This window comes from Numenius arquata, chromosome 3 (genome assembly GCF_964106895.1).
Source record: "Numenius arquata chromosome 3, bNumArq3.hap1.1, whole genome shotgun sequence".
NCBI classification, from domain to species: Eukaryota; Metazoa; Chordata; class Aves; order Charadriiformes; family Scolopacidae; genus Numenius; species Numenius arquata.
In genome coordinates this window covers 23,590,680-23,615,987 of record NC_133578.1, presented here as the reverse complement: position 1 = coordinate 23,615,987, position 25,308 = coordinate 23,590,680, and the positions used below count along the sequence as shown (strand labels likewise).

Here is a 25,308-nt window from a genome sequence, read left to right as displayed (position 1 = left end):
TGGACTCCAAGGTGTGATAAAGAAACCCTCAGTCAGTATATTTGTTCAACTTCTTCTGCAACACATATATGCAAAACAGCAGTTACTGCCATGGTGATGCAGTTCATTGGAAGGTAAGTCAAAATAGAAGTCCTCTATCAGTATTTGTTTTGCTTCTAACTAAACAAGTTTGCAGGCTTTGTCTTCGGTGAATCTGTACACCCTGAAACACAGGAGCCACAGACAGAGGGGCCACGCTAGTACCATTACAACATGCGCTAAGCGTTCCCCATCACCTGACTGAGACCATGGGCTGGTATATGCAGGGTCTTACTCAATGTCAATCAGAAAATCAAAATCTAGCTTATTCTTATGACATCTGTCCTCAGATTACAGGCACTTTTTTCCACATTTGTACTAGTGCTATAAATTAAATGATTCCATGCCACTCAAATATGCTAATTTTCATGTGAATCCAGATATTCAGATGCAAATATTTCAAGATTAGCTTGAAATGGCTTCTAAATACTTCTATAATAAACCTATGACAAAATACTAGCTATATTACCTATAGCAGTAGATCTATTACCTGTAGTATGGTTGGGAAGTATGACCTGGCCTGACTTACCCTCGGTTTTGAGGATGTTCTAATAGCATTTGAGCTGAACTGAGTTGCAGACACACTAACCCAAACAAGTTTAACAGATGGTATGATGATGACCTCACATTGTGGTCTAGACAGGCTAACAAAATGACTGCATAACAGAAGGAAGCCTCCAGAATAGGATAAAATACAGACTTTGCTGAAGATAAACAATGAAGCTATGGGGTATGTAATAAATTTCCACAATAAATCTAAGTATGTTCCATAGAATGATAGTTTTCATTGAGATGTGATGAGGCTACTTTGATGGCTGCACCTGCTGGATAAAACAGAGGTTTGAACAGGTTTTCAGATTTACTATCTACACAAACCTGAATCTGCTCCGTAGTCCATAAACCCAGCAAAGACAAGCCAGATATACCTATTGAATTTAAATCTAGTCTGTATTTAAGTGCTTTCCTTTGCAGGGATATTTTCCAAAACTGTTTTTCTCCGAAGTAGCAATATCATGGATAAAAATAACTGCCATGGGAAGATGGTTCTGGGTTTTTTCTTTTGGTGGTTAAAGTTTTCCTTAACAGTTAATCATAAAAAAATTCAGCTCATTCTGAATTGAAAGTTTCTTATTTTTTGTCTCTAATTAAATTAATTTTGAAGCAAGAAGAAAAATGTTTTCTGAATATTTTTGTCCTGGTGCCCAGCTCTGGGCTTGAAGCACGAGAAGCAGCCCACAGAGAGGTGAGGTCAGTGGGCAGATTACTAGGTGCAGAAAATGTAGCAAAGGCTGTGCCTGTCATTGATTACAGTTTTTTCACATGAACATCACTATGACAAATGGGTGACTAAGCATTTTTGCACTGATTGGAAGGAGCTTTGAGTCACAGTATCTTATTTTGAAGAGGAGATGACTTAAATAATTCCTCTTTTTTATATATATGTATAGGCAGGCTACATACATCTGCATTGCAGTACAAAAACTTTGCGATGAAGCACAACGCCAACTTTTTATGACTATAAGCTTTATTGCCTAGGAACAAGCTAAGGAGGACAATGAACAAGCTATGTAGCTCCCACCAAGTGACATCTAATAAAGGCTTCATATCTCACTATGATAACAATCAAATAAGTTTAAAGAGAATACTTGACATCTCTTGTACTCGCATCCTGTACTTTTTCTAAACTTCCCCATACCACAGAGAGGAAAGCTTGAATTTCTCCCTACCGCCTATGAGTGTGGTCCCGGTGTCGGCAGAGCCATGTTCATTCCCATCACCTGAGATGGGTGTGAAGGAAACGATCCACACCAGCAGAACCAGCTTCTGCCCCAGTTTGTGGAATGTGAACTTTGTGGCACGTAGAGGAGGACTACTACATGGTGAGGCTAAATCTGCAGAGCCTAATTGTAGTAGAGTTAACTTGATCATATTTAGAACATCTGTAAAGTCTAATGTGAACTGAATCTTAAGTAAATCAACTTAGTTGATTAGTAGAGCATGGCACATTGTCCTTTATTTCAATTCAACTTCTTTTCCACATCATATGCCTTTTGTGTATTTCATACATGCTTGAAAGATACTATTTTTGGAATAGTTTTCAAGGGGTTTGCTATGTTTATGGAACTGATTCTTGTACTTTTCCTGAAAATCTGGGTAGTCAGACCCTTGTGTGCAAAGCTCTCACAAGAGCGAAAAAAGAGCAAATCAATGAGAGTAAAACAATCCAGAAATTACCCTGCATATGTTCTATTCATTTAAAATTCTAACTTCAGGCTGTACTGGGGAGCCTTTCGGGTGAGCAAATAAATGCTGAAAAATAACAATAAGAAAAAACTCCTATTTATAAAATAATTAAATCAAAAGTAGACAAGTTATTGAACTTTTATTACCACAGAGCTGAATGTTGCCTAGTCTGCATCTCAGCCAGAGGTAATTTTGGGAAGAAACTTAGGAGCTAGGGAGCAAGAAATATTTTCTGACCATTTCTGATATTGAGAAATGGGCAACTGCTTAAAAATGCTCGGTGGTTTGGAATGTCAGCTCAAGAGCTGGGGAATGACTTGGTGGAAAGGTTCACAGCCAAAATCATGCAGTGCGCATCCATGGTTTCAAACCAGGCCTTCCAAAGGTACACCAGGTTTTATGTGACCTGGAAATGGGACAGGTTAGCAGCGCACAAGGATTTGCTTTTTGCTGGAAGGTCTAAGTGTGTAGACAGAGACTTCCAAAGTCTCATTAAGATGCCAGGCTTTGGAAAGATGTGATTACAAACACAGCATCGTTTACTTCGCCACACACTTTACCACAGGCTATGATCTCCAGCTCTCTGGTGTTTGGTACGTGAATGTACACCTGGAGCTATAGGAATAATAAATATATCAGATCTAGATTGCGCCTGAAGGCAAATACTCTGTTGATTCTACTGTCCTTCTTGTTACATCTTGTGATGTTTTGCTGTACTCATCTACTCGCCCCATAAGACATCCATGTGAGCAACTCTGTGGTTTTATTTTCATGTTTAATCCAAGCTGCTGTAATCAGCTTTTCTGTAACCTAAACTGCAGTTGTTATGACCATAGTAAAGTACAACTTTTCAGGCTCAGCCTGTAACTCTGCTATTAGAGGTTTAAACCTCAGTGTGGAGAAAGTCTATAATGAAAGTGAAGCTCTCTTTCATTTCCTATGATTCAGCGTAGCCGACCTTGACAACCGCCCGGGTATGCTTTCCGTGCTGTGACATTTGAGACCTGCCCTCACAGCGTTGGTGGAAGGCTGCGGGCTCGCCAGCTCGGCGCTGGAGATGGTATCACAGCGATGGTAAACCACTGCCTCGGAGCTGGCTCGGAGGCAAAGATACACCAAGTGAGTACGTGGGGTGGTTGTTAAGGATTCTACTCAGGAACCTCATCAAAAGCACATTAGTTTCAGAGGGAAGGCGCTTTTTCAATTATTTCAATGTACTTTAGATTAATCCCCTAGACATTGTTCTTGTTTAAAGTGTTGATGAAAATATTAAGGATCATGGCGTAAGGAGGTACTAGATGCAGGAACAGAATCTTTTGAAGGCAGTTAACTTGCTTTGTGGCCACTACTAGTAGTACATTACTACTTAAACAAAGATACAGGAACAAGTGTTTTATCCCTTATATGGGTACATCCCCATTGACTTTTGCTGTAAGAGTAACGCTAAGAATGATATAGGAGTGATCTTTCTAACTGTTTCTAAAGCGCGTTTAGTTGAGAGCCCCTCAGTTGAGGAGTTACCTCTCAATGGTATTTCCTACATTAAAAAGTCACTGTGAGCAGCCTCTCATCCTTCTGTTCCAAAAATAAGAAGTGCAAAACAAGCTAGCAGCTTTGCAGCCAGAAAACCTAGGAACCAAGTTCTGAAGTAGCTCCAGCTGTGACGCCTGGGGAATCAGCCAGTCTGGTTTCGACTCCTGTGAATTTAGAAACTTCAGCCTACCAATAAAATCAAGGAACACTTTGTTTATCTTCCCAAAGGGTACTGATATGCATCTTAAATACGTCTAATTGAATCAATTTACTGTCAAAGTGAATCCCTTAGTAGCGATTGCTGAAATAGTGACAATCCAGCAGTTGCTAATGATGTTCTTAAAGCTATTCTAAAAGTGACACTCAAAGGCAAAGGTCTGCGAGCAATTTTAAATTAGATGGGATTTTTGAACAGGCGGATGGCAGGTCTTTCTCTGATGCAGATGGAGTTAATTCTATTCCCCAGGCACTATTTGTTCAGTCGTCTTAGAGCAGCATGAAACTTGGTGATTGTTTCTGATAGATCACTTGTTTGCTTGGATTTGAGGAATTCAGGTTTCTTTTTTCCACTTGCTTTAGGGGTTATGGAAGGAAAGACTTCAGTCATAAGTTTGCTATTTCTTGGTACATCTGTGCAATGTGTTATTGGATTCAAAAGCTAAATTAAAAATGAGGGGGGAAAAAAGGTGCAGTTCAAGTGAAATACAGTTTTTTCTATTTTTCTAAAAAAAATAAAATCGGTTTCTGTTAATGCAAAATATTTTATTTAGACTAAATGTTTCACTTTATAGTTGTTTTGTCCTCTAAAAATATTTTGAAATGAGAACTCTATTTTCAAAATAAAAACTGGATGTTTTGATTTGGAAATGTCAAAATAAGCTCTAAATTTGACCTTTTTTTACCCTTAAAACTGTTTTACAGATTCACAGATTTGGAAAATAATTATTATTTCTCTGAAAATGTTGATGTGAATTTAATATTTGCATAAAATGCCTTTCCCTCACATTTCTAACATAACTGCAGATACATCTAGTAGTGGGGGACTAATTCTTATTTTCTGTCTACATAAGACTTGCAAAATATACATTTCCTAATATGTTACAAGGAATCGTTGTGGAAATTGTCCTGATAGGTATCAAATTAAAATTCCTTTCTCTTTGTTGTGTAATTTATACCATATACCTAAATTCTGTGTCCTGTTTTATCTCCTCCTTTTGTTTTTATTTTATTTGACACAATTATCATTCAGACTTACCTAATCAAAAATTAACTGAATTTTTGAAGTTCAATTTGTTTCATATTTTTCTTCTGGTTTCGTAACATTGATTTTATATATATGTATACTAAACCTAGATGATGTCAAGCAGTTCTTGGACTGGCAGAATTTCAAAATACTGCCTTATTTATTTGAAATTATTGATAACTGAAGGAAACGGCTGACCTCTTTCGTTTTTGCTTTTTCTAACATAACTACTACTTCAGCATAAAAGATATGCAGTTGTAATGCTTCTGGTTTGCTTTCAAACTGCATTGGTTTAGCTTTATGTTGTAATCTAAACTCCAGTCTCTGTATGCTTGTATGCTATATATAATACAGCTATAGTGTTTTTTAAAAGACTAGGGAATCTGAATATTAAAATTAAAATACCTTACAGGGACTTAATTTCAAGGCATTTAAGTTATCTATCTCATAACTCAAAAATGCATTCATAAGTGTGTTATGTATACATAAATAAGTAGAACTGTGATATAGACATTTTAACAGAGGGTTTTTTAACTAATGATATGAAACAACATAGATGTATATTGTTATCTAATTTTTTTAAAAAGTTATAATGGTTGTGTGTGGACAGGATTGATTTCACATGATTTTTCATAGTGTTCCTGATTATAATACAGATCAGAGATTGCACTTTTATTGTAAAGAAACATTTTGGGTTTTGCATAAAACTGCTCGGTCTGACAGAAACTAGCACATCAGAATAAGAAATTGTGCTGTGAACTCCAGAACCGAGGCCGGTTCCCCTACAAAAGTGTGTCTCTTGGTTGACTAACTTTGGCTTTAAAAAAGATGCAACTTCAAAATAAGGCTTTTCTTGTGACTAATACATTCATCAGGTTTCAGTTTTGTGTGGCTTATACGGGATTCTCTAGTGGCTTATCTTACTCTGGTGATCTCTCGCTGTAACCTTTCCCTTGGTTGATCTTGTAAGGTTTTTCTTTCTCCTCTCTCTCTCTCTCTGGCTGCCTGTTTTTACAAAACTGGTAGGAACATAACCACTGTTGAAAACTCTCAGCCTGTGCCAAATCTGGTCAAACCAGTTGGCCGATTTTCAAAAGTCCTTGCAGAGTAGGAGACACTCAGAGGCACACAGAGAGAGCACAACAGCATAAGCTTTCTTGCATCAGAAATCAGTAAAATCAACAATAGCCACAAACTTTATTTCCTAAAATCCTGTAAATTCTATAAAGCTGTGCCAACAGTACTCCGGTTACCAGGCTGAAAAATGCAGCGATGGACTTTTCTGTTCCAACAGCTTTCGGTGGAATGCACTTATTAAGACCCCTGCCTCCTTGTCACGCCAACATCTGCTTATGGCACTTGAGAAACCCAGCTTGGTCTTGAACCACCATTTCACACAATTCTACAATGTGGTCATTTCTTTCTTCCCCTGTTCTTTTTCTTTCATGAATTTGCCAATGTGGCAAGTGGCTTTGATGGTTTGGACACTTCAGGAATGGGGCTTGTAAGGTGAGGAAAGTCTCAAGCGTCTTCTGTTCAGCCTTCCTGGCAATAAAGACTTCTTTCTTTTAATGCAACTTTGAAATTCAACTGCCAATATTTTACCTTGAGGCTTAGGAGATTCTGAAGACTCAAGACTTAAGAGATTCTTTTAATTTTATCTCAACGTGTCTTGGAGATGTAATGTAAAGACCCCTCCTTAGTTCACAAAGACCATTAGTAACGTGTGCTGCCAGGCCAGCTGCACTCAGTGTAGGTTTCAGTGATGTTCCACCAACCTTCATTTAACATTTGTGGTTCTGTGGCCAGAATAATGGTCAGGGTATTAACTCACAGCATTTCTGGGGAACAGCATCCTGGGTGGCCTGTAGAAGGAAGTGGTGGAGCTAGTACTTCATCAAATTCACCCTTCTGCAGACAGCCCTATCCTTGAAGGACCTATCTTTTAGTAAACAAGCAGAAAAGAAAATACTGTTTTATGAAAGTTAATCCAGCAAGATAGAAAATGATGTGTTATTCACCAGCATGGCCCTTCCCTGGAGCTTTGCGTGACAGACATGTTTGGGAAAGAGAGAGGGCAGCCCTCCTTTGCTGGAGCTGCTGTTCTTTCTAAGATTCCACTTCACATCCCACCTTCAAAGTTTGCTGTGGCATAACTATTACTGCAATGAGAGAGAACCAGGCAAACTGGGGACTTGAGTCTTGGCTCCTTGTTAATAGCACTGCTCAATATGATGATTTTCTAACTAGAGTTTGCTTGCAACAGTATAGGGTTGTTTTTTTTTTACTTACACTAAAAATAAATTTGTTAAGGTTTGTACTACTAGTAAATTTTTTCTTGATCAAAGCCCTAGTTATAGGATACATATTTCATATTAGGCCTATAAAATACATCATCCTCCAGTAAGCACAGCTCTATTCAAAGGGATTTTTCTTTATAAATTGGCTCAGCTGGCAATGGAATGGAAGAATAGGGGAGGCTCAGAGGTGACAACAGCAGGAGAAACCAAAAATAAAGCTGCAGGATTCTGGCATTGCTGTTAGCCATTACAGCTAGAACTACTGTATTTTTACCAACTGCTTCTTGAATGTGCTGAGGAGCAGTTTGAGGAAACAGAAACAAAACCTGGAGCAGGCACTAACTTACCCAGAACACTGTGGATCCAGTTTTAGAAATGAAAATAAATACTGAACATACGTATCACCATATACAATGGCAAAGACAGACACAATTATGTCTCAGGCTTTCTCTGTGGTGCTGCTGGCATACAGTAGAGTAATTGCCACATTATCCAGCACAATTTGAATGGAACTGAGTCAAATTTAATTAGGTCCTGTCTTTAGAGCATTTCTTCACCCACAGCACTTGTAGTATTTAGGGTCCTGCTGTGCAACTGTAATGTTCTACACAAAATGCAAGCTGTTAGGGAAATCCCATTCCGAAATCTGCCCTAGTTTACCATTACATACTGTAACTCCTGCACTTGTGGTGGTCTGGTTTTTGTTTGTCACTTTCCTCTAGGATATCTATACATCTCTATTTCACATGGTACTGTATGGCAGCCTGGCTGGTCCAGCCCTTAAGCCTTGGAAATGTCCTTCATGGATTTGACTGTATTTAGACACTGAGCTTTTTTTCTTGCAGATTTTTCTTCCATATCTGTCCACAGTCATTGCCGTTCTGCCTTTACCAAATGACTTGTTTTCTCATCTGCTCTGAAATTTTTTGCTTCTCCTCCATTGATCAAATGCTATTGACCATTAAATACCATTTTGGACTTTAGTTCTGTTTTATTTTTGTGAAGAAGTGCTACAAAGTAATGAGTCTAAAATGCTGCTTTATTATTTTGGTTTTATATTTGATATAAGTACAGTCTTCTAAAATTGCAGATTGCTTTCTTAATTCTAATGATAGGCATCACAAAATTGCCCACCAAACTTATAGAAGGTGCTCTATTTCAAGTTCAGAATTGCTGTTCAAAATATACTGAGTATGACTGAAATACTTCCAGAACATTTTAATTACTCCTAAATGACAGAAAAATATTTTTCTTAAAATACAACTTTAAAAATCTACAGAAATTGTTGTGGAACTCTGAATGCTTCATTATTCCTTCTATTCCCAGCTTTTTGCAAAAGTATAAAAAGACCCACTGACTTGTTCTACTTAAAACTGCTGATGTAACTCACGTTAAACAGATTAAATACAAATTTGGTGAGACTCCATTTCAAATCACATGTTAAAAACGTGGATAAAGCAGATAACTTTTAAAAAGCTCAGAGCAGTAAGTTTTGCAATGAATGCTGGAGACGTGGTTTTGTCTCACGCCGGCCTCTTCAGCTCAGCTGATGACCGGCTTTAACAACGTTGTACTGTTACCCCGGGTGCTGAGCTCTCCTTGCCCTGGGAGGCACTTACTCCTTCTTGGCCGTGTTCTGCCCAGTCAGTTGTAGGGATCAGTAAAGCAGCAATGCAGAGAGATGGAGCTTTGCCATCCAGGCCCCAGCCAAAGCATTGCTTGCTCAAGTTTTTGTTTCTAGAAAGACTAAAGACCAAAATTTCTGTGAGTTGATCAAAGCGTATGAATGGAGTGATGATACTGGTTTCAAGCTTGTTTGGGGTAGAACATGTACTTAATGGTTTCTTGCGTGTATCTTGAATGAATAGCAGCAACTGAATCCACCAGTATCAATAAATATTAACCCAGACCATTAAATACATGCCCCGTTTTAGCCATATTCAACCGAAATCTAAAAGGATGGCTGTCCTTACAAGCTGAAAGAACATAAACCATTTAAGAAATGACAGTTTATCTAAGCTCATCTATTTACATATTTATTGGATCTTTCTTATAGGAAAATTTCACACCAATAACAGAATATCACTCTCATCCAGACTTCCTGAGAGTCTTTTTCTTTGCTCAGCTCTGGTTTAGACACTCTTGATGTACTCATAGGGAACGTCTGTTGTTCCTCTGTCAACATTGCCCCCAAACCATAAGCACAGGCATGTCTGTGCAGCAGAAGAGGCATTTCAAGCCAAGAGAAGAGTAGTCACAGGAACATTGTTCTGTTCAGAAGAGGCTTAATCACTCCCTGATGACCACTGAAATGGATTGCTTTTGCGCATATGTGCCTCCGTAATCAGAGTGAGTACTGAAATAAACTGTACCTGGGTGGTAGTTTGAGCAACTGGGCTTTTAGAATTGCCGTCAATTTTATTTTTCTCTTGGAAACACTTTCGTCTTTGTCTGTCTTCATTAGATTAATGAGTTCATATACTGCCACACTACTTCCCTTGTTCCCCAAGAAGATTTTAGGCTACCAAGGTCCCCTTTGAAACTCATATTTTTTTAGTAAGCTTAGATGACAAAATGTAGATGCTTCTTGCTCAGTACAAACCTTTTGCTTAATCACCGTTGTTTCACAATCTTTCAAGGAAATCACCACAGACTGAATGTGTAAGATACTCTTCCCGGGTTTTATTGCAGTTATTCACTATGATGAAATCATAAACTATGTCACCTTCCCAGAGTTCTTGCTCAAATTCCAGAGGTATTTATCTTGAATTCTTTTGACCGTTTTAATCATTGTTTCTGTAAGTAAATCTATTATAATTTCATCAATTCACCTAGAACATAATTCAGGGTCTTTCCTCACTAGAAACCAACCTACCCTGACAAATACTGTCCTTCCTAAGTAGCACGGCTAACCAAAATAACCTATATCTTTTCCTATTCATGATAGGAAATTATAATGAAACAAGAGTCCTTTGATGCAGTTAAATCTGTTTTCAAGATCTGTAATTATAATTCCTGCTTTCTCAAGCATGGCAGAATTCAAAACACAAGAGCATCTTCCCGCTCCAGCCTCTTTTAGCCAGCAGCCAGTACAAAGGCCTCTGGCTTTCCTGGGCACACTCTCGAGCTGCTTTGGGCTTTGTTATTATGTTGTTCCTGAGCTCTGCCTTTGTCTTCTTTGAACAGTCGCCTACGTACTGCCAGGCTCCCTGAGCAGCAAGCAGAACGTTCTTTGCCCACAGTGTTCAAACTGCTGAGCAACCCTGTATTTACCTTTGGTTTGTGAAAGAAACACTGGCTTAGTATTCTCTCGCAGGCCTGTTTATTGAAAGGTGGTGGTTTAAGTCCTGTGATTTCAACCCAATCTACAAACGCTATACAGAGGACTATCTGGGGAAGATGCAGAAGGATCCCCGCTACTTATTCTAGACATGACCTGCATATTCTCAAAAGATATAAAAAAAAAACATTTCTTGCACTTACAATGAAACTATCTATATTAAAATGTTATTCAAAATGTTGTTTCCAAGTGTATCTAAAACTGTTAGTGGCAGGTCTCGGTGAAATGCCATTGTCCCTGTGGTGTCTGAAAACACAGAAGAAAGTCCCAACAATTTTGTCTCTGCTTTGTATTAGAAAAACAAAGCGTAGAAATATGTATCAATAATAAGATTTCCTTTTTATTGCAAAATTGTGATTAAGGCTAATTTGAAACTTTATCATAGAGTTTGAATCAAGCTGTGAAATACTCTGGGCACGGTGACTCCCAGTGAAGCCAAAGCCAGTTGGGAACACATAAATTCCACCATTGATTTAAATCATAAGCCCGTGAAACAATTCTTTTCAGAGTGAAATATTTAGACATAAATAATTGTTACACGATTTACTAACAGCAGATACCAAGTAATCGGTAACTCCCAGTGCTCTTTAGTGCTCTCCTAATTATTTTGCGTGATTTTCATATACGCTCCTTGGAAAGTGCTACCTTAGAAACTGGACAGTCCCCCAAATTCTGTCTTTCACAGATAAATAGGCTGAAGCCAATGCTTTTATTTCGACTAATGAACGGGAGAACTGGGTACATGCAACGCTGATTGCAAAACTGCAGTTATTACCGCCTCGGGCTCCCCATGACGGGCACCCTTTCCCCGGTGGTGGGGAGCCGCAGTGACTTACAGCCCGGGGAGCCGCTGAGCCCCGTCCCGCGCGGGCGGGTACCGAGTGCCCACCGACTCCCTCGCAACCGACGCCGCGGGTCTCCCGCCCCGAGGCAGCGGCCGTGTGCGGGGAGGCGGGTACCCGCCTCGGCTGTGCGCCTGTGCTTGGGCTCGACACCTGTTCGGGGGTTAAACCCATGTTTTTTGACAGGAATGTTTGGCATCGCAGTTCCTGTCGGCTGTCACAGCCTCGGTCGCGGGCGGCTGCAGCGACTCTCTCTCCGCCCGGGAACTCCGCGGCGGGGAAGCCGGGGCTGCCGCGACCCACGCCGCGCTGGCCGAACCCCCTTTGAAAATAGCGCGCAGCCCTCACCGCCACGCTCCTTCGGGGGCCCGCGGCCCTCCCTCCGCGCCCGCCGCCGCCGCCCCTCGCCCCGTAGTCCCCAGTGGCAGCCGCGGCGTTCCCCGCCGGCGGGGCCGGTGACCAACCCGCGCTCACGGCCCGGGCAGCGGCGAGCGGCCCCTTCCCTGCTCGCCTCCCCGACATGGTATCACCCGAAACCCGTATCCCGCCATGGCGTGGTATATCCCGGCGCGGGAGGCGCTTCCCTCAGGCCGGGCCCGCCGCCCACCCACCCCTCCCAGCCCCTCTCTTCCCTCACGCCGAGCGGAACAAGGGCGCGCCCGCCGCTCCCTCTCTTTGTGTGTGAGGGAGCGCGCGCGGGCGGGCCCGAGACACAGCGCGGAGGAGGACGCCCAGCAGCCCGAGAGCCAGCGAGCGGGGCGGGCAGGCGGTTTGGAGCGCCGCCGCGGGGGCGGGAGGAAGGTGGAGTGAGGAGTGCGGGGCGGCGGCGGCGGGTCGGGGCGGGGGTAGGAGGGAGGGAGGTACGGAAGGAGGGCGGCTGGCGGAGGAGGATAATGATGGCGTGGTGTGCGCGGCCGCTGGGCGGCCGGGAGGGCTGAGGGGAAGGAGGCGGTGGGACCCCCGCCCCCAGGTAGGCTGGCTCGGAAAGTTTGGGGCGAGGTGGCGGGGCGGCTCCACTCCGCGCCCCGCAGGCCCCGCGGCGCCGCTGCCACGGGGAAGCCCCAACTTGGGACCGAAACTTGCGCCCCCCCCACTCTCCGTTCCGGGCACCGGGCCCCTCCACCCCCTCCGAGCCGCGGAGCGTGCGGCGGGGTCCGGCCCGGGCCCAGCCTCCCCCGGCGCGGCAGGAAGGGCCGGGCGCTGCCCCTTCCCCCGCCGCTCGGCCCGGCCCGGCCCGGGACGGCCGTTGGCGGGAGGGGCGGGGGGGCCTCGCCGGCGCTGCATCCCCCGCCGGAGCCGCCAGGTCGGTGCCCGGGAGGGAGCGGCTGGGTCCGCGCGTCCCGGCGGACACAATGGGCTTTATCCCGCGGGGAGGTGTCGGGCGGCGGTTCCCAGCGCCGGTTTCGGATTCGTGTCACACGCCGGCGGGGCCCCGAGTTAATGAAAACTCTCTGTCTCTCTGCAGATGGCTCTCCGGAGACCGCCATCCGCCCTGGGGATAATGCCCGATGTGGCCATTTACGCGCTGTGATTTCTTTCTCTCCACGTAATACTCCCCTGCGCTCGCATTTCAATGCGAGCAGGGAAGCTGGCCGAGTGAAAGGCTGCTTTTCAGATCTTCCGTGGGATCTGCTCTGCCTGGCCTTGGAGAGTGGAAGCTTTGTGCCTGGGAGCCATCCTTCCCATTCTTCTTCAGGAGTCGGGGGAGCTTTCTCTCTTGACAATGATGAAAACCGAAGGCAAAGGGGAAAGGACTTTAAGAAGTGCTTCTCCACACCGAAATGCCTATAAATCCGATTTCCATGCTATCAAATGCTCTTTTGATGGCATAAACAATCCTGAAAACACTTCTAACAAAACAGGTTTGCATCAGAAGCTGAGCACCTCTGCCAATGGAGGGGGAAATGACCCACACAGTCGAGGCAGAGCTGCCACTTACGGCAATAGAGTACACAAGATCAAAAATATGTTTCTGCAAATGGGAGGCTCTTCTTCCACGCCCTCTTGTGAAAGCAGTCCACCTGCTGAGGCCAAATTGATTAGCCGGGCCACAGCAGCAGAGCACGGACCTTCTCCAGGTAGCCCATCTTTCCTCATTGTCCAAAAAAATAATCTTCTTAATACAAGTACCAGCCCCTGCGGCAGTCCTGTGGATTCATTGTCTGTGCCTTCTGCTGCTGACAAGGTCATCCGTAGCAATGATGAGGCAGACTTGGACAAAGTTGCCCTGGCAGAAAAATTTTCAGAGACCAGGAAGCTATTTGAGAGAAATATAAAACAGCGGAGCTCAGTGGACAGATATTCCCCTAGCAAATGTGAAAGAAGTGAGGATAAGAGGAGACGCAGTTCAGCTTCTGATTGCAGCAATGTGGGGGACCACTTCAGTTTTAATACTGAAGTGAGTCTTCCGGTTGCGCTGGAGAAAATTGAAAATCAAGGTAATGAGGAGTTGAAGCAACAACATCCCAATAGTGGTTCCAAATCCTCCTTCCTGAATGCAGGGCCCATTTCTCGGAGGCTGGAAAGCTTTCTGGGTGACAGTGATACTGAAGAATCCAAAGAAATTTCCAAAAATGATAGTCCTTTGAATCAGGACTCTTTGAGAGGCCACCACAGTTTGGATTCATCTGCCGTTGCTGAAGCATGTCCGGAGAAGGCTGTGTCCACCAAAGTGCCTGTGATCCTCAGAGATGAGCTGAGCGAGGCACTTGGAAAAGACAAAAGAGATCAACTAGTACTTGAGAGAAGCCTGTGGGATATGTGTACTACGCCTGGTCAGGAGGCTCAGCGGAGACCAGATAGTGTTCTTCCCCAGGTTCCCCCCGTGGAGGGGGCTTGCGCAGAGCTGGTTGCACAAGATGAAACCTCAGGGCATGAAAAAGAAGGTTTGGAGAAAGATCATGTTGTTCAAGAGGATCAGCCGCTCCAACGTCAAGTACAGGAAGGGAAGAGGAGCGACTACTCCTTGGAAGTGGTAGAAGAGTTCACGGAAGGCAGCGAGACCAGTCGGGACAACGAAAGAGATGGGATGTCTGTGAGAGATGGTCCAGTTACACAAGTACAGGATGTTCTAGAGCAGGAAAGGGATACTGAGGAAGAGGAGCAAGTGGTGGAAAAGCAGAGCGAGAACTTCAGTGCTTTTGGAATAGAGAATGCAGCTTTTGATGATGACAGGGATACAGAGCCAGAAAACCAAGGGCCTGAAGGCAACGAAATTTTGGAGGGAGAGGAGGAGTATATGTATGACAGTGAATATGAGGAGTTTCCTGGACTTTCTGAAGAGGAGGATCCTGAGCCAGACCGAAAAGTCAAGTTCTCAACAGCTCCTATCAAGGTAAGTACATTTGAATTTTCTTTATTTTTTAATGGTTTTGCAGTAAAATATGCTCAGAAAATCAATTTTTGTGGTGTGTTTTTCAAAGCTCTAAAACTCTTTAAAAAGTGTAAGTTTATGGGTTTTATTCAAAACTGAGTAAGAGAGAAGTTGTAACCTCTCTTGTTCAGAAAATTTGTAAATTAGTCACGAGTGATTTCTGAATCACAGCAGCTTCCTAAGATAGCATAGTGAAACACGTGAGATTTTACTTAATGGACGTTTTAAGGAGCACTAAACTTTTAGCAATACCAACACATGATCTTCAATACTTGCCTTCATTTGTTTAAAATTGAAGCATTGTATCAGGAAGGATTTTTTCAGTTTTACTTTTTGTACAAAAATTTTTAAAAATCCAAACAAAACAATACCCTCCCCTTCCCCCCAATAAAACCTTCCAATTCAACTTCAGACTTGTTTTAAGAATTAACTGTGAGAAAATATCAAATGACTGGTTCCTGTTAATTAAGATTTTAGAATTCTGTTTAATAGTAACCATATTATGTTGGTTGTTTCTTTATGCTGGCTTGGTGAATAAACTGTAGGAGTGTTTAACATGAGCATTTTGGAGTTAAGAAGTTGTGGAAGTAGAAGTTACAGGGCAGACTGGATAATGAGGAGCAGTGTAAGTTACAATGCTAACAAAAAGATTTAGGTGTCTGATCTTCCCTCACTAAAAATACCTGCAAAATAAGTCATTGCACAACTCTAACCATGTTTACCCACAGTCTCATTGCAAACTTAAGTTGTTCTAGTCCATCTTAAAGTTTGAGATGGGAATTGGGATGTGCAGGCCAGGATGGAATGGGAAACTATCTGGCCTTTTTTAAGCATACTTCTCTTCTACTATTACATTAATAAAAATACCATCTTTAATAAACAGTTTTTACACTTTGTTCGTACAGAGTCAGGACTTGCTTTTACTGATCGGAGGGATGTAAAAATTCTGTTGACTCCTGTACTTCCTCCAGCACAGAGCTGTAATTTCCCAGTTTGCTAAACACACACCGGTGCTGTACCCCAGAAAATGTTTTGGATGTGGTAAAATATGAGTTTTGTTGCATGTGGGGTTTTTTATAGTCTCTCCATAGCCAGACTGACTTTATATGGCTTTCTTGTAGTTGATGCCGCTTTAGCGGTGACCTGGAGCACAGAAGGTGGGGGGAGAGTGCCGCTATTGGAAACTGCATAACGAGCGTGGTGAGGGCTGTGAGAGCCGGAGGGGCATCAGTCCATTTCCCTGCGTATTTGTGCACTGAGTATCTGAGCAAAGTGCCAATGTGTGCTTGCTGAGTGACTGCTGGTTTTCTGCTGCAGGCAGGGTTTTACTGATGATTGCTGAAATCCCACTGAAGCAGTGGCTGTAGCAGACTCGTCCTGCCTTCCCTGCTACGTCTGTGCCAGAGTTAGTTAAAAGCATTAGTAGAAATCTCTGTGCCAATTGTGACGGAAGCCTATCTGTAGACAAAACTCAGGTTTTGGGAACTAGCACTGTTCAATTACAGCTGCTTCTTGGAAATGCACAGGAACCAACCTGTCCCAGGTTATCAATTACACAACCGAGGGATGAAGGGAGAGTAACAACTGTTAGCAGTTTTCCATTAAAAATAACATAGTTCTTGCCATAATGCCCCACTTGGATTGGCAGAATAAACTGTACTTAATAGCAATGTGGTCAGTGAACTTTCTTTATAAGGCCCTTAAATTGAAGCACGTGATACTTTTCTTCCTTGATCCCTTTTCAGTGAAATTTGACTATATATTTCCTATAATGGGTATAGGGATCTCTTTCTCTATGTCATTTTCAATAGCTTTTCCCCCTCTGTTTCTCATGCCTAATCAATGATTTCTTTCCCTTTGTCTGCCTTTTTGTTTCATGTTTTCTATGATTCTTAGTGGGAATGACTCCTGGTATACAGTTTTTGGCTTCTGTGCTCTGTAAAATAGAGAATTCCAACTTCCTTTGCAGTTCCCAAAAATCTTTTTTTTGTAACATACGTTTAATATTTCATTAACTTCTTAAAAAATCTCACTTTTACCTCACAGAAGGAAATCTCTCTTGTTTGGCTTTATGCATAGATTTTAGCGCATCTTAAATTAGAAGAGAAAAAAATTCCTGAGTGCTAGTAAAAGATCATTCCTGGTTCCCACAGTAGATTAGAGCAGTACCATGGTGAGAAATATATCCTAGTGGCTTCTTTTTTCAGCTTTATTTAGACTAGTAAGTTTGACTGAAATGTGAGCCCTGTTCCAGACGTCCATAGCCACTAGAGGAGAAGGTCTGTGTTTCTCCTCTTAAATGCTGAGGGAGGCCAGGCTGGCCTTGGTGTTCTTGCTGTTTTCCTTCTGCATTTCTTTAGTGATTATGAAGAAACCATCTCTGTCTCTTGCAGTGGCTGTTTAGCAGGTGTCTGATAAAGTGGGAGAATTCAAAACATTCAGAAGGTGTTTGGGGAAGAAAAAGCACGTTCTCAGATCGTCAAGGTTCTGCAGTGGTGGAGCCCTGACTTTTGTACTTGATATACCCGAAAGGGAATTTGGATATGTGTGTAGGTGATGGATATAACTTACGCAGGCACTCTAAAACCAGCATTTGTGCTGCAGCAGCAAAGAGAACTTGATTAATATCTCTGTTTCGAAGTTTGTAGCTAGTTGTAAGATTGGCAAGGCTTTTGAGTAAACGAAGGAGACCGTGGAGCTCCCAGGGGATGTATAAGGCAGCTAACGCTATTAGCATTGCATCTGACCCATGCTGGACATCCATAATTGTTGACATCTGTAGCAGGGCTTAAGAACATAATTTGATTTGATAATTTCAGGAAAGATGGAACATAATTATGCAAATACTCCATTATTTTGAGTTGCCCTGTGCCTGTGAAATAAGTGTAGATTAGACTTTTTAAAATAAATGGTTCAATTCTGTAGAGGCTGGTGATAAATGATGTCTGGGAAGATTTCCTACTTGCCATGGGAGACCTGACTCTTCAAGTCCTGCTGCTGTTTGATCTCTGGAGACCTTAAGGAACATTATGTCTCAGTTGCTTGGTTTTCCTACAGTAGTGAAGAGAGCAGTACTGTACAGTTATTAGCAGAACTTCAGAGACTGGGTTTGTGTTATGGTACATGAGCTATTTTTAGTCTTTTGTTGCCACATGTGAAGCCAGTGAGGAATGTAAAGCACACTCAGCTGTCCAAGGTATTTGCAAGGCAACTGAATTTGTCTTTGTCTTGAAGTTTTCTGAACAAACTGTGTAAACAATATGCATTACAGGCAGTGCAAATAACACGTCAGGTAACTGTGCTGTCATCCCTTTATATTTCACTTTGCTTTTGTAATGTAGAGATTAAACTCACTTTCAATTACGTGATTACCTTGAAAGGCTTTAATTAACATAAATGTAATGACTGAGTGCTGTTTGACATTTGTAATTTTGAAACTTTCCTTTGGGAAAACAAATGCCTCCTATGCCTGTTTCAAATTGACTTCTTGAGATGTTTTTACTTCTGACTGTGTCAAACTTTGTCCTGGAAACTTTTAATAGCACTGTGACAACCTTCTGCAACCATTTATGATCCTTGGAAGTTACGTAGCTCAGGTAAACTGAAAAGATAGTACAGCTGCTATTTGCTTCTGTAAATCTGTTTAATTAGCATTATCCAGTTTATGTTGCATGGGAGTGTCTGTTCCCAGCTTTTTGTGAATAATACTTTCTTTTATGACTGTTAAAAATACGGTTTGTTAAAAAAAAGAAAAAAAAAAAAAAGGGGCAAAACCCAAACCTTCATAAAGACTTTACTTTTTTATTTGTCACAGCTGAGCAGAAGTTTAAACTTACTTCTTAAATAAGGAAACTGAAAGCAGTTTCATAGCTTGTGTGTTGTCCTAACCAGCCAAGTGTCAGCTGCTCCTGAGAGAATATGGAGATCCTTCCCAGTATTGCCATTTGTCTTGCACATTGGAATAGAGCTGTTTTATGTATAGCTGGGACACAAACGGTAATCTTGTTCAGGCTGGCATGCTCTTCAATCTTTTTAGTACAGAACTGATTACTGTGGAAGTTAATGAAGCAGTAAATGAGGATACGTTTGAATTACATTTCCTGTATAATAGTGTATCTGTAAATGCTTACCACTTTTAGGAGATGCACAATTTTTCTAGGTCAATGTGTAGTCTCCTGAACATTGTTTTAGTGAAGTGTTTCAGACTATTGTCTCAGCTTCCTACACCCTATGATTTTTGAACTGTAACTTCTATACTTATGATGTCAAACACAGAAAGGGATACAGAATACACTAACTGGTGGAAGATGCCCAAACCTTGGCATTTCTTCAGTAATTAGAGAATTGATGACTGCATAAACGATCAGTTGTTTGTGAGCCATTGGTCAAGCACTTCAGTAAAATACTTTTGTGGCATTAAGAAACAAGCATGTGATGTGGGTGTAAGTTGATCTAAGAAAATAGAGATTTGATTTGAGAGTAAATTTAAACAGAATTGATTTGTATGTAGAAAGTTATCTGTTTTTTTTTTCTTGAGACAAATAATGTAAGTGTATTTCCACTGTGCTTTGTTTGGGATCTTTTGTAATGGCAATTTGTTTGTTGTAACTCATAGATTTTAATTGTTTCGAAGCACTGTTATATCACTTGCATCAACATTACAACGTTAACAAGTAACTTAACATCATAACAACGTTTCTTCATGTTTTTATCTCAAACTTAAACTCTCCATGGTACCTTTCAGTGATTTTTCACAAAAAGTAACTCTCTTGTATTCTGTCTGCATCCGAGAGTATGGCATTTCCTGCTGGCTAACTTAACAGTATGAGATGTTAAAAACATGGATATTAACTGAGGAAGAAGGTACATATTTTCCCATGTGTGAAAATTTTGTTATTTTGGTGGGGAAGATTTCCTCTTTAGAGGAAAGATAATCTTTAAATGCTTAATGGAATGTCAATTTTCATGAAAGTTAAACATTTATCAAGCCTAAATGCATTTAATTCTTTCTGTAGATTTACCTGGTTCTAGAAAGTTCCATACCCAGTATTTCTGATGCCTTTCTGGTCCTTCTTATGTTTTGATTCCACGACCTTTGTTCAGCTCTCCAGAAAGAAGCACTTTCAGCTCAAGCTTTCTTTAGCATTTTTTTTACTCATGCGTCTTCTGTTTTGATTTTTAGGAAATATTTGATATGTAAGTTTTACAATAGTAGATTCATTTGGCATTTCGAGAGTTTTTGGATGAGAGTCCAGTTGAAGGGTATGGTGCTGTAGAGCAGAAATCTAAACCAGAAGAAGCAAATAAATTCTTTTTATGTCCTGGCTCACTGCTGAAGCAGCTTGACTCTTTATATTAATATCTCAATGTATTTCTAACTGAATTATTCCCTGAATGCAGTTATATGACATAGCAGCTGCTCTCTTTGATATGCTTGATGGTGCAAAAAACTATAGACAAATAAGAGAACACCGAGGTTACGTCAGGTGAGGATGACCTGTCCGTACTCCTTTTTCAGTCCCTCTAACTTCCTAGCAGTTTCACCTGGACTTGAGAGGGGAGAGAGAGATATTTTTAAAGGTGTTTTTAAAATACTGCTTGGTTTGGGGATGAATTAGCAGTTGCATCAGAGTTGCAGATTCATGCCCTCACTGATGGCAGGGCTGCAGTTTAAGTTTAAGTTACTTGTTCTTTTTGACTTAATGTTAGCTGATAACTATGAATGTCCAGCCTGTGCTGTGTTTTGCTCTGAGAACAGCCGTGGAGAACAGGAGGGGGGAAAGTGGGTGAATGGGAGGCACATGAGGGTTTCATGGGAGATGCAGTCAGAAGAACCTTCAAGGAGGTGGTGAAGGTCAGCAGAGATAAGCAAGTTTATAGGAGACAGGTTTGTTTCCTCAACAGTTAACCTGTTGAAAGATTCAGCATCTTTTTGATGATGATTGCTGTTATTAGCACCAGAGCATACTTAACCTAGACTGGTAATGGAACAGGCAATAGCTGCAACTTGATTGTAGTTTACCTTTTGAGAGATCGAAAAAATAAATTATCCCTTTTCATATCATTCTAACATAAAAGAGAAGGTGAACACTCAGAAGGACATCAGTAAAAACGTGTGTCTTTATTATCTGAGTACATATGAAGGTACAGTGTAGCACAGTTTTTACAGGGTTCTTATATTTTTATTGAGTATTAATTATTCCAAAAGGCATCATGCAATTTTTTTAGATTTATTTCTCTGCTGTTTTTCTCCATCACCTTTTGATGTGTCTTGGCATAGTGAGATGATCCTCCTTTTCAGACCTGGGGTATTGATCATTGCTAGTGACAGTATTACTGTAGATTAGTTAATTGCGTTGATCTGGTATGGCAGGATTATTTTGTTGTTGTTTCTTCTTACGGCCTTTACAAAACAGCCAGGTGAACTATTTTTGGCTTCATTCTTACTCTTTTGAAGTTCCTTTTACCAATTTGCTTGCTATTTGGATTTGTTGAGGTCAAAATTTTTGTTTTGGTGAATACTAAATAAATATACATATCTAAATCTTTGGATTGGCAGCACCAAGACTTAGGATGTCCATAACTGAATCACTTTCTTTATATACAGAGTCTTTCAGGAGCAAAGATTTTTGGGGGGTGCTCCCACCCCTTTATTGTGAGTAGTTTTTGCCTTTTCTGGTCATATCCTATTTATTTGGATTCTTTGGGTCTCTGTCAATCAGAGAGCAATGCCACTTCAACCGAGATGGTGGTGGAGTACCAGCAGGTCACAGCAGAGCTCCACTTCCATGCGGAGAGAACGTGGATCATCTTTCAACTCGTGCTCTGAATGTTTGAAATGAAATAAAATCAGTGCACCAAATCAGAACGGATGCTCTTCTCTGTCTTCAATATTTCTTTCATTGCGATTTAAAAATGAAATACCTGAAAGAGTGTTTCTCCTTCTGGAGTAGACAGCATAACCTGACTGAAACAGATGCCATGTTGGCTTTCTTGCTCTCTGGCTAGCTCCAGTGCCTTTGCTACCGCAGCAAAATACAGAACTAGAGAATAGATGTCACTGGTTTCATTGAGAACTAAGTAGAGAATAGTGAGACTGGTAAAAAACTGGTTTATTTATGATGAAATTATTTATATGAAATTGTCCTGTGCATCTGAAGCAAGGCTGCACTTAATGCTTTTATGTAAACTTACTTGGTTGAGGTTTTTGGTTTAAGTCATGCAGAGCTACAGGACCAAGTGCGTAAGTGTGCGTAGCCTGCTGGTCTGCCTCTTTGGTAACAGAAAACGCTGCATTGGGTGTTTGGGTGTAATGGCTTATAATATTACTCTGTTTAACAGTTACCAGCCATTCTGAATACTTTTTGAAGGAAGAGCTAAAGTGTGTTTAAAAAAAAAAAAAGTAAGCAAGGTATTTCTGTTTGCTGATTAAAGGATTTGATAGCATGAATTGACTTAAATATCAGGTGTAGTAACTTTTCGCTTAAAATATAACAAGTAGTGGTAATAAAATGCTAACCATGTAGCTTTCAGAAACAGAGAAGAGTGTGGGTAGCGGTAATAATGATGTCTACTTTAACTGAAGAGGGCGATTGTAAGAGTAAACTGTAAAGTGTACATTATACTTCAGTCCTACTTGAGTGTTTCAAATGATTATTCATGTTTGCCTGAGCACTTCACATCTTGCTGGGCATCGCAAAGGCGATCAATTTGAGAGCTGAGACTGTTCACTGTTAGATAATTTTCTGTGAGCCGTAACTTGTGTTTTGAATATACAGCTTTATTAAGTGTCAGAATACTCACCTGTTCAGAGTCAGACTCGTGTTTCAGAAGAACCAGGACCCAAGTGGTGTGGTCACTGCTGGTTATGGTGTCCAGGCGGGGGGAGAGGGACACTTTGGTGCCCCTATCGGCTGTTATGGGTCACCGATGTGAGGCTTTCCCGAAAATCCTGTGGTATTACATGAGAATTTTAAAGTGATGTTGGTATTGCTTCTGTCCCAATTAGTTGGGAGCCCTTCTGGGCAGTTATTGATTTCTTAATCTTACTGTTTAATTACTTTTTTTAATGTTTTGCTTTTGATCAGGCACAAACAAATCTATCTGCTAGAAATTAGTGTGGGACTGGAGGTCTCTGGACTGTGTTTTACGACTCCATAGCAGTTTCATGCAAACACATGGTAAATCGGTGTTTACCCTCTAACAAAATTAACATTCTGCTAAAACAAACACAGTTCTTAAGTAGAGCTTTTTATGTACTGCTAAGAGTTTGAATGAAGCAAGGTCATTGTTTTTCTGTGATAGCACTAAGATGATATAATGGAGACTTTTAGTTCTGTATGGTAACAGGAACTGAATGGTAGGAACTTTTAGACAGTAGGCTGCATTGGGGTTTTTTTGAGTGCTGATCTTGATGTTGATATTCACATCTTCATAGAAGGAGGCAAACTGAGTTTCGCATTCACAAAGTGATTCATTTTCCTGGGTCTTAAGGATGCAGTTTGTTCTGTCTCCAAATAAATATAATTGCTGTCCAAGGACTAAGTATATATTTGAAAACTTCCTGTTATGTATCTTAACAATTTCATTAAAATAATCCTTAAAAATTCACCCTTCTGTCAGAACTTTTTTGGATTCAAATTATTTTTATTCATTCTGAAGAAAAGAGGTCTTGAGTGTAAAAAGAAATTCTTTTTTCAGATAGCGGGGTTTTTTCATCACTTATTAGCTTGACAGGATCCAGAAGTTACTAATCTTGGTTAGCCTTCTGAATATATAACAAGCTGTGGTAAAAGGCTTGTAAAATTCTCATGGTTTCCACAGTAAAATTTATTTGGTTTCTCCTATGTTGAGACAATAACTTGTGTTTGCTGAAGCATATATTTTAAAAATATCACTTGTGCACTAATAATTTTACAATCTCTGGCTAGCAGTGGCTTTTAAATAGTAAGATTAGAATTTCTTTTGTCCCTAATGCATTTGATTCAGTGACTAAACCCTGCCAGACACAGTGCAGGGATGAACTGTGTTTAGCTTTCTCATCAATCTTCTAAACCGTTTAACTTCTAACTTACATAATTTGTTATACACATTTTAACTGTGTTTAATTTTACTTTTGCTACTTGGCAGGAACAACTTGCTGAACAGTTCTGTGTTTTCTATATCAGTATCAACAATTTTACTGTTTGTCTCATAAAAGATGAATACCATGTTATGATTCTACATTTACACAATAAAAATTTCTGTCTTTTGCCCTTGACTCTTTGGCCATAGTTTTCTTAGCATGCTCTTGCTTTTCTTTTTGTTATTGCTTTGGTTGGCTTCTGGTTATTATATATCAGTTTTGCTTTTCCTCTATTCTTTGTAAATTCATGGTTTTCCTCAAAATTTTTTTTCTGAAGTCAGAGGGGGTGTTTCTTACTATTTTGAAATGGATCTAGCTTGTGTTAATTGTGAGATTATATTTTTTAGAATATTACCTAAATGTTCTCACACGCTTGTCATCTGTCACTTTAATAGAAAAGTATGAATTCTTTCTCTTAGGGGATTAGTCAGAATTGATTTCAGGTAGCTTTTTCTTAAAAAGCTAGTGTGCATAAATATTAGTAGTCTTCATTTGGATGGATATGTTTGTGCTATTATTTTATGAATAAGAATTATAAACATCACTGGAATCTAAGCCACCACTAATTTTAAATTCTAGTATACACTCCCGGCAGATGATCAATTCTTATGATCAATTCTGTGTCAAAACGGGCAAGCTCAATGAGGCTATCAAGTACAATGCTATTATCTTCAAGTTGGAAAAATTATTAAATATTTTTAGAAATTCCAGAGATATTTTAGTGCTGGCAACCTAAGACTTGCAGCATATGTAATACTTCTATGATGGTGCAGCTTTGCTTCCCCCCAGATTTCTAGTTTTTATAAATGGTTGTGTAAGGAACTCGTCGTCCCTTTCCTAATGTAATTCTTCAGTAGGTAGTGAGTACTTGCATCATCTGCTTTGCGAGTTAGACCACCAAGTTATAAAGAATCAAGAAAATGCGGTTGTCATTGTCTCCAAAATGAACTACTACCATTCTCCACATTTTTCTCATTCAGCCATTTGATAGCGATCCTTAACATTTTAGTCGTATTATTAATATTAGATCATATATACACTTATAAATAAGCACATGATTCTTTTTTCATGCCCCAATATTTGATTTGTTCTCAAGAACTCAAATATTCTCATTAACAAGTTATCATTTGTCCACTCATGAACTTTCTTTTTTTTTTTATTAGTTTGAAATACATCTTATTATAACTTGATTATAGCTTTAGAGAGATTGGTTCCTTTCTATCTCAGTAGA

General features: G+C 40.7%; 1 protein-coding gene across 1 annotated transcript in view; it reads left to right on the top strand.

Annotated features, from left to right (window-relative positions):
- The first annotated feature begins 12,416 nt into the window (after window positions 1-12,416).
- The window catches only part of LOC141462974 (neurabin-1-like), a 43,536-nt gene continuing 30,644 nt past the window's right edge, over window positions 12,417-25,308 (top strand). The window contains exons 1-2 of the mRNA XM_074145170.1: window positions 12,417-12,550; window positions 13,046-14,914. Of these exons, the coding sequence (XP_074001271.1) occupies window positions 13,304-14,914 (1,611 nt within the window). The 5' untranslated portion in view covers window positions 12,417-12,550; window positions 13,046-13,303. The remainder of the gene's footprint in view (window positions 12,551-13,045; window positions 14,915-25,308) is intronic.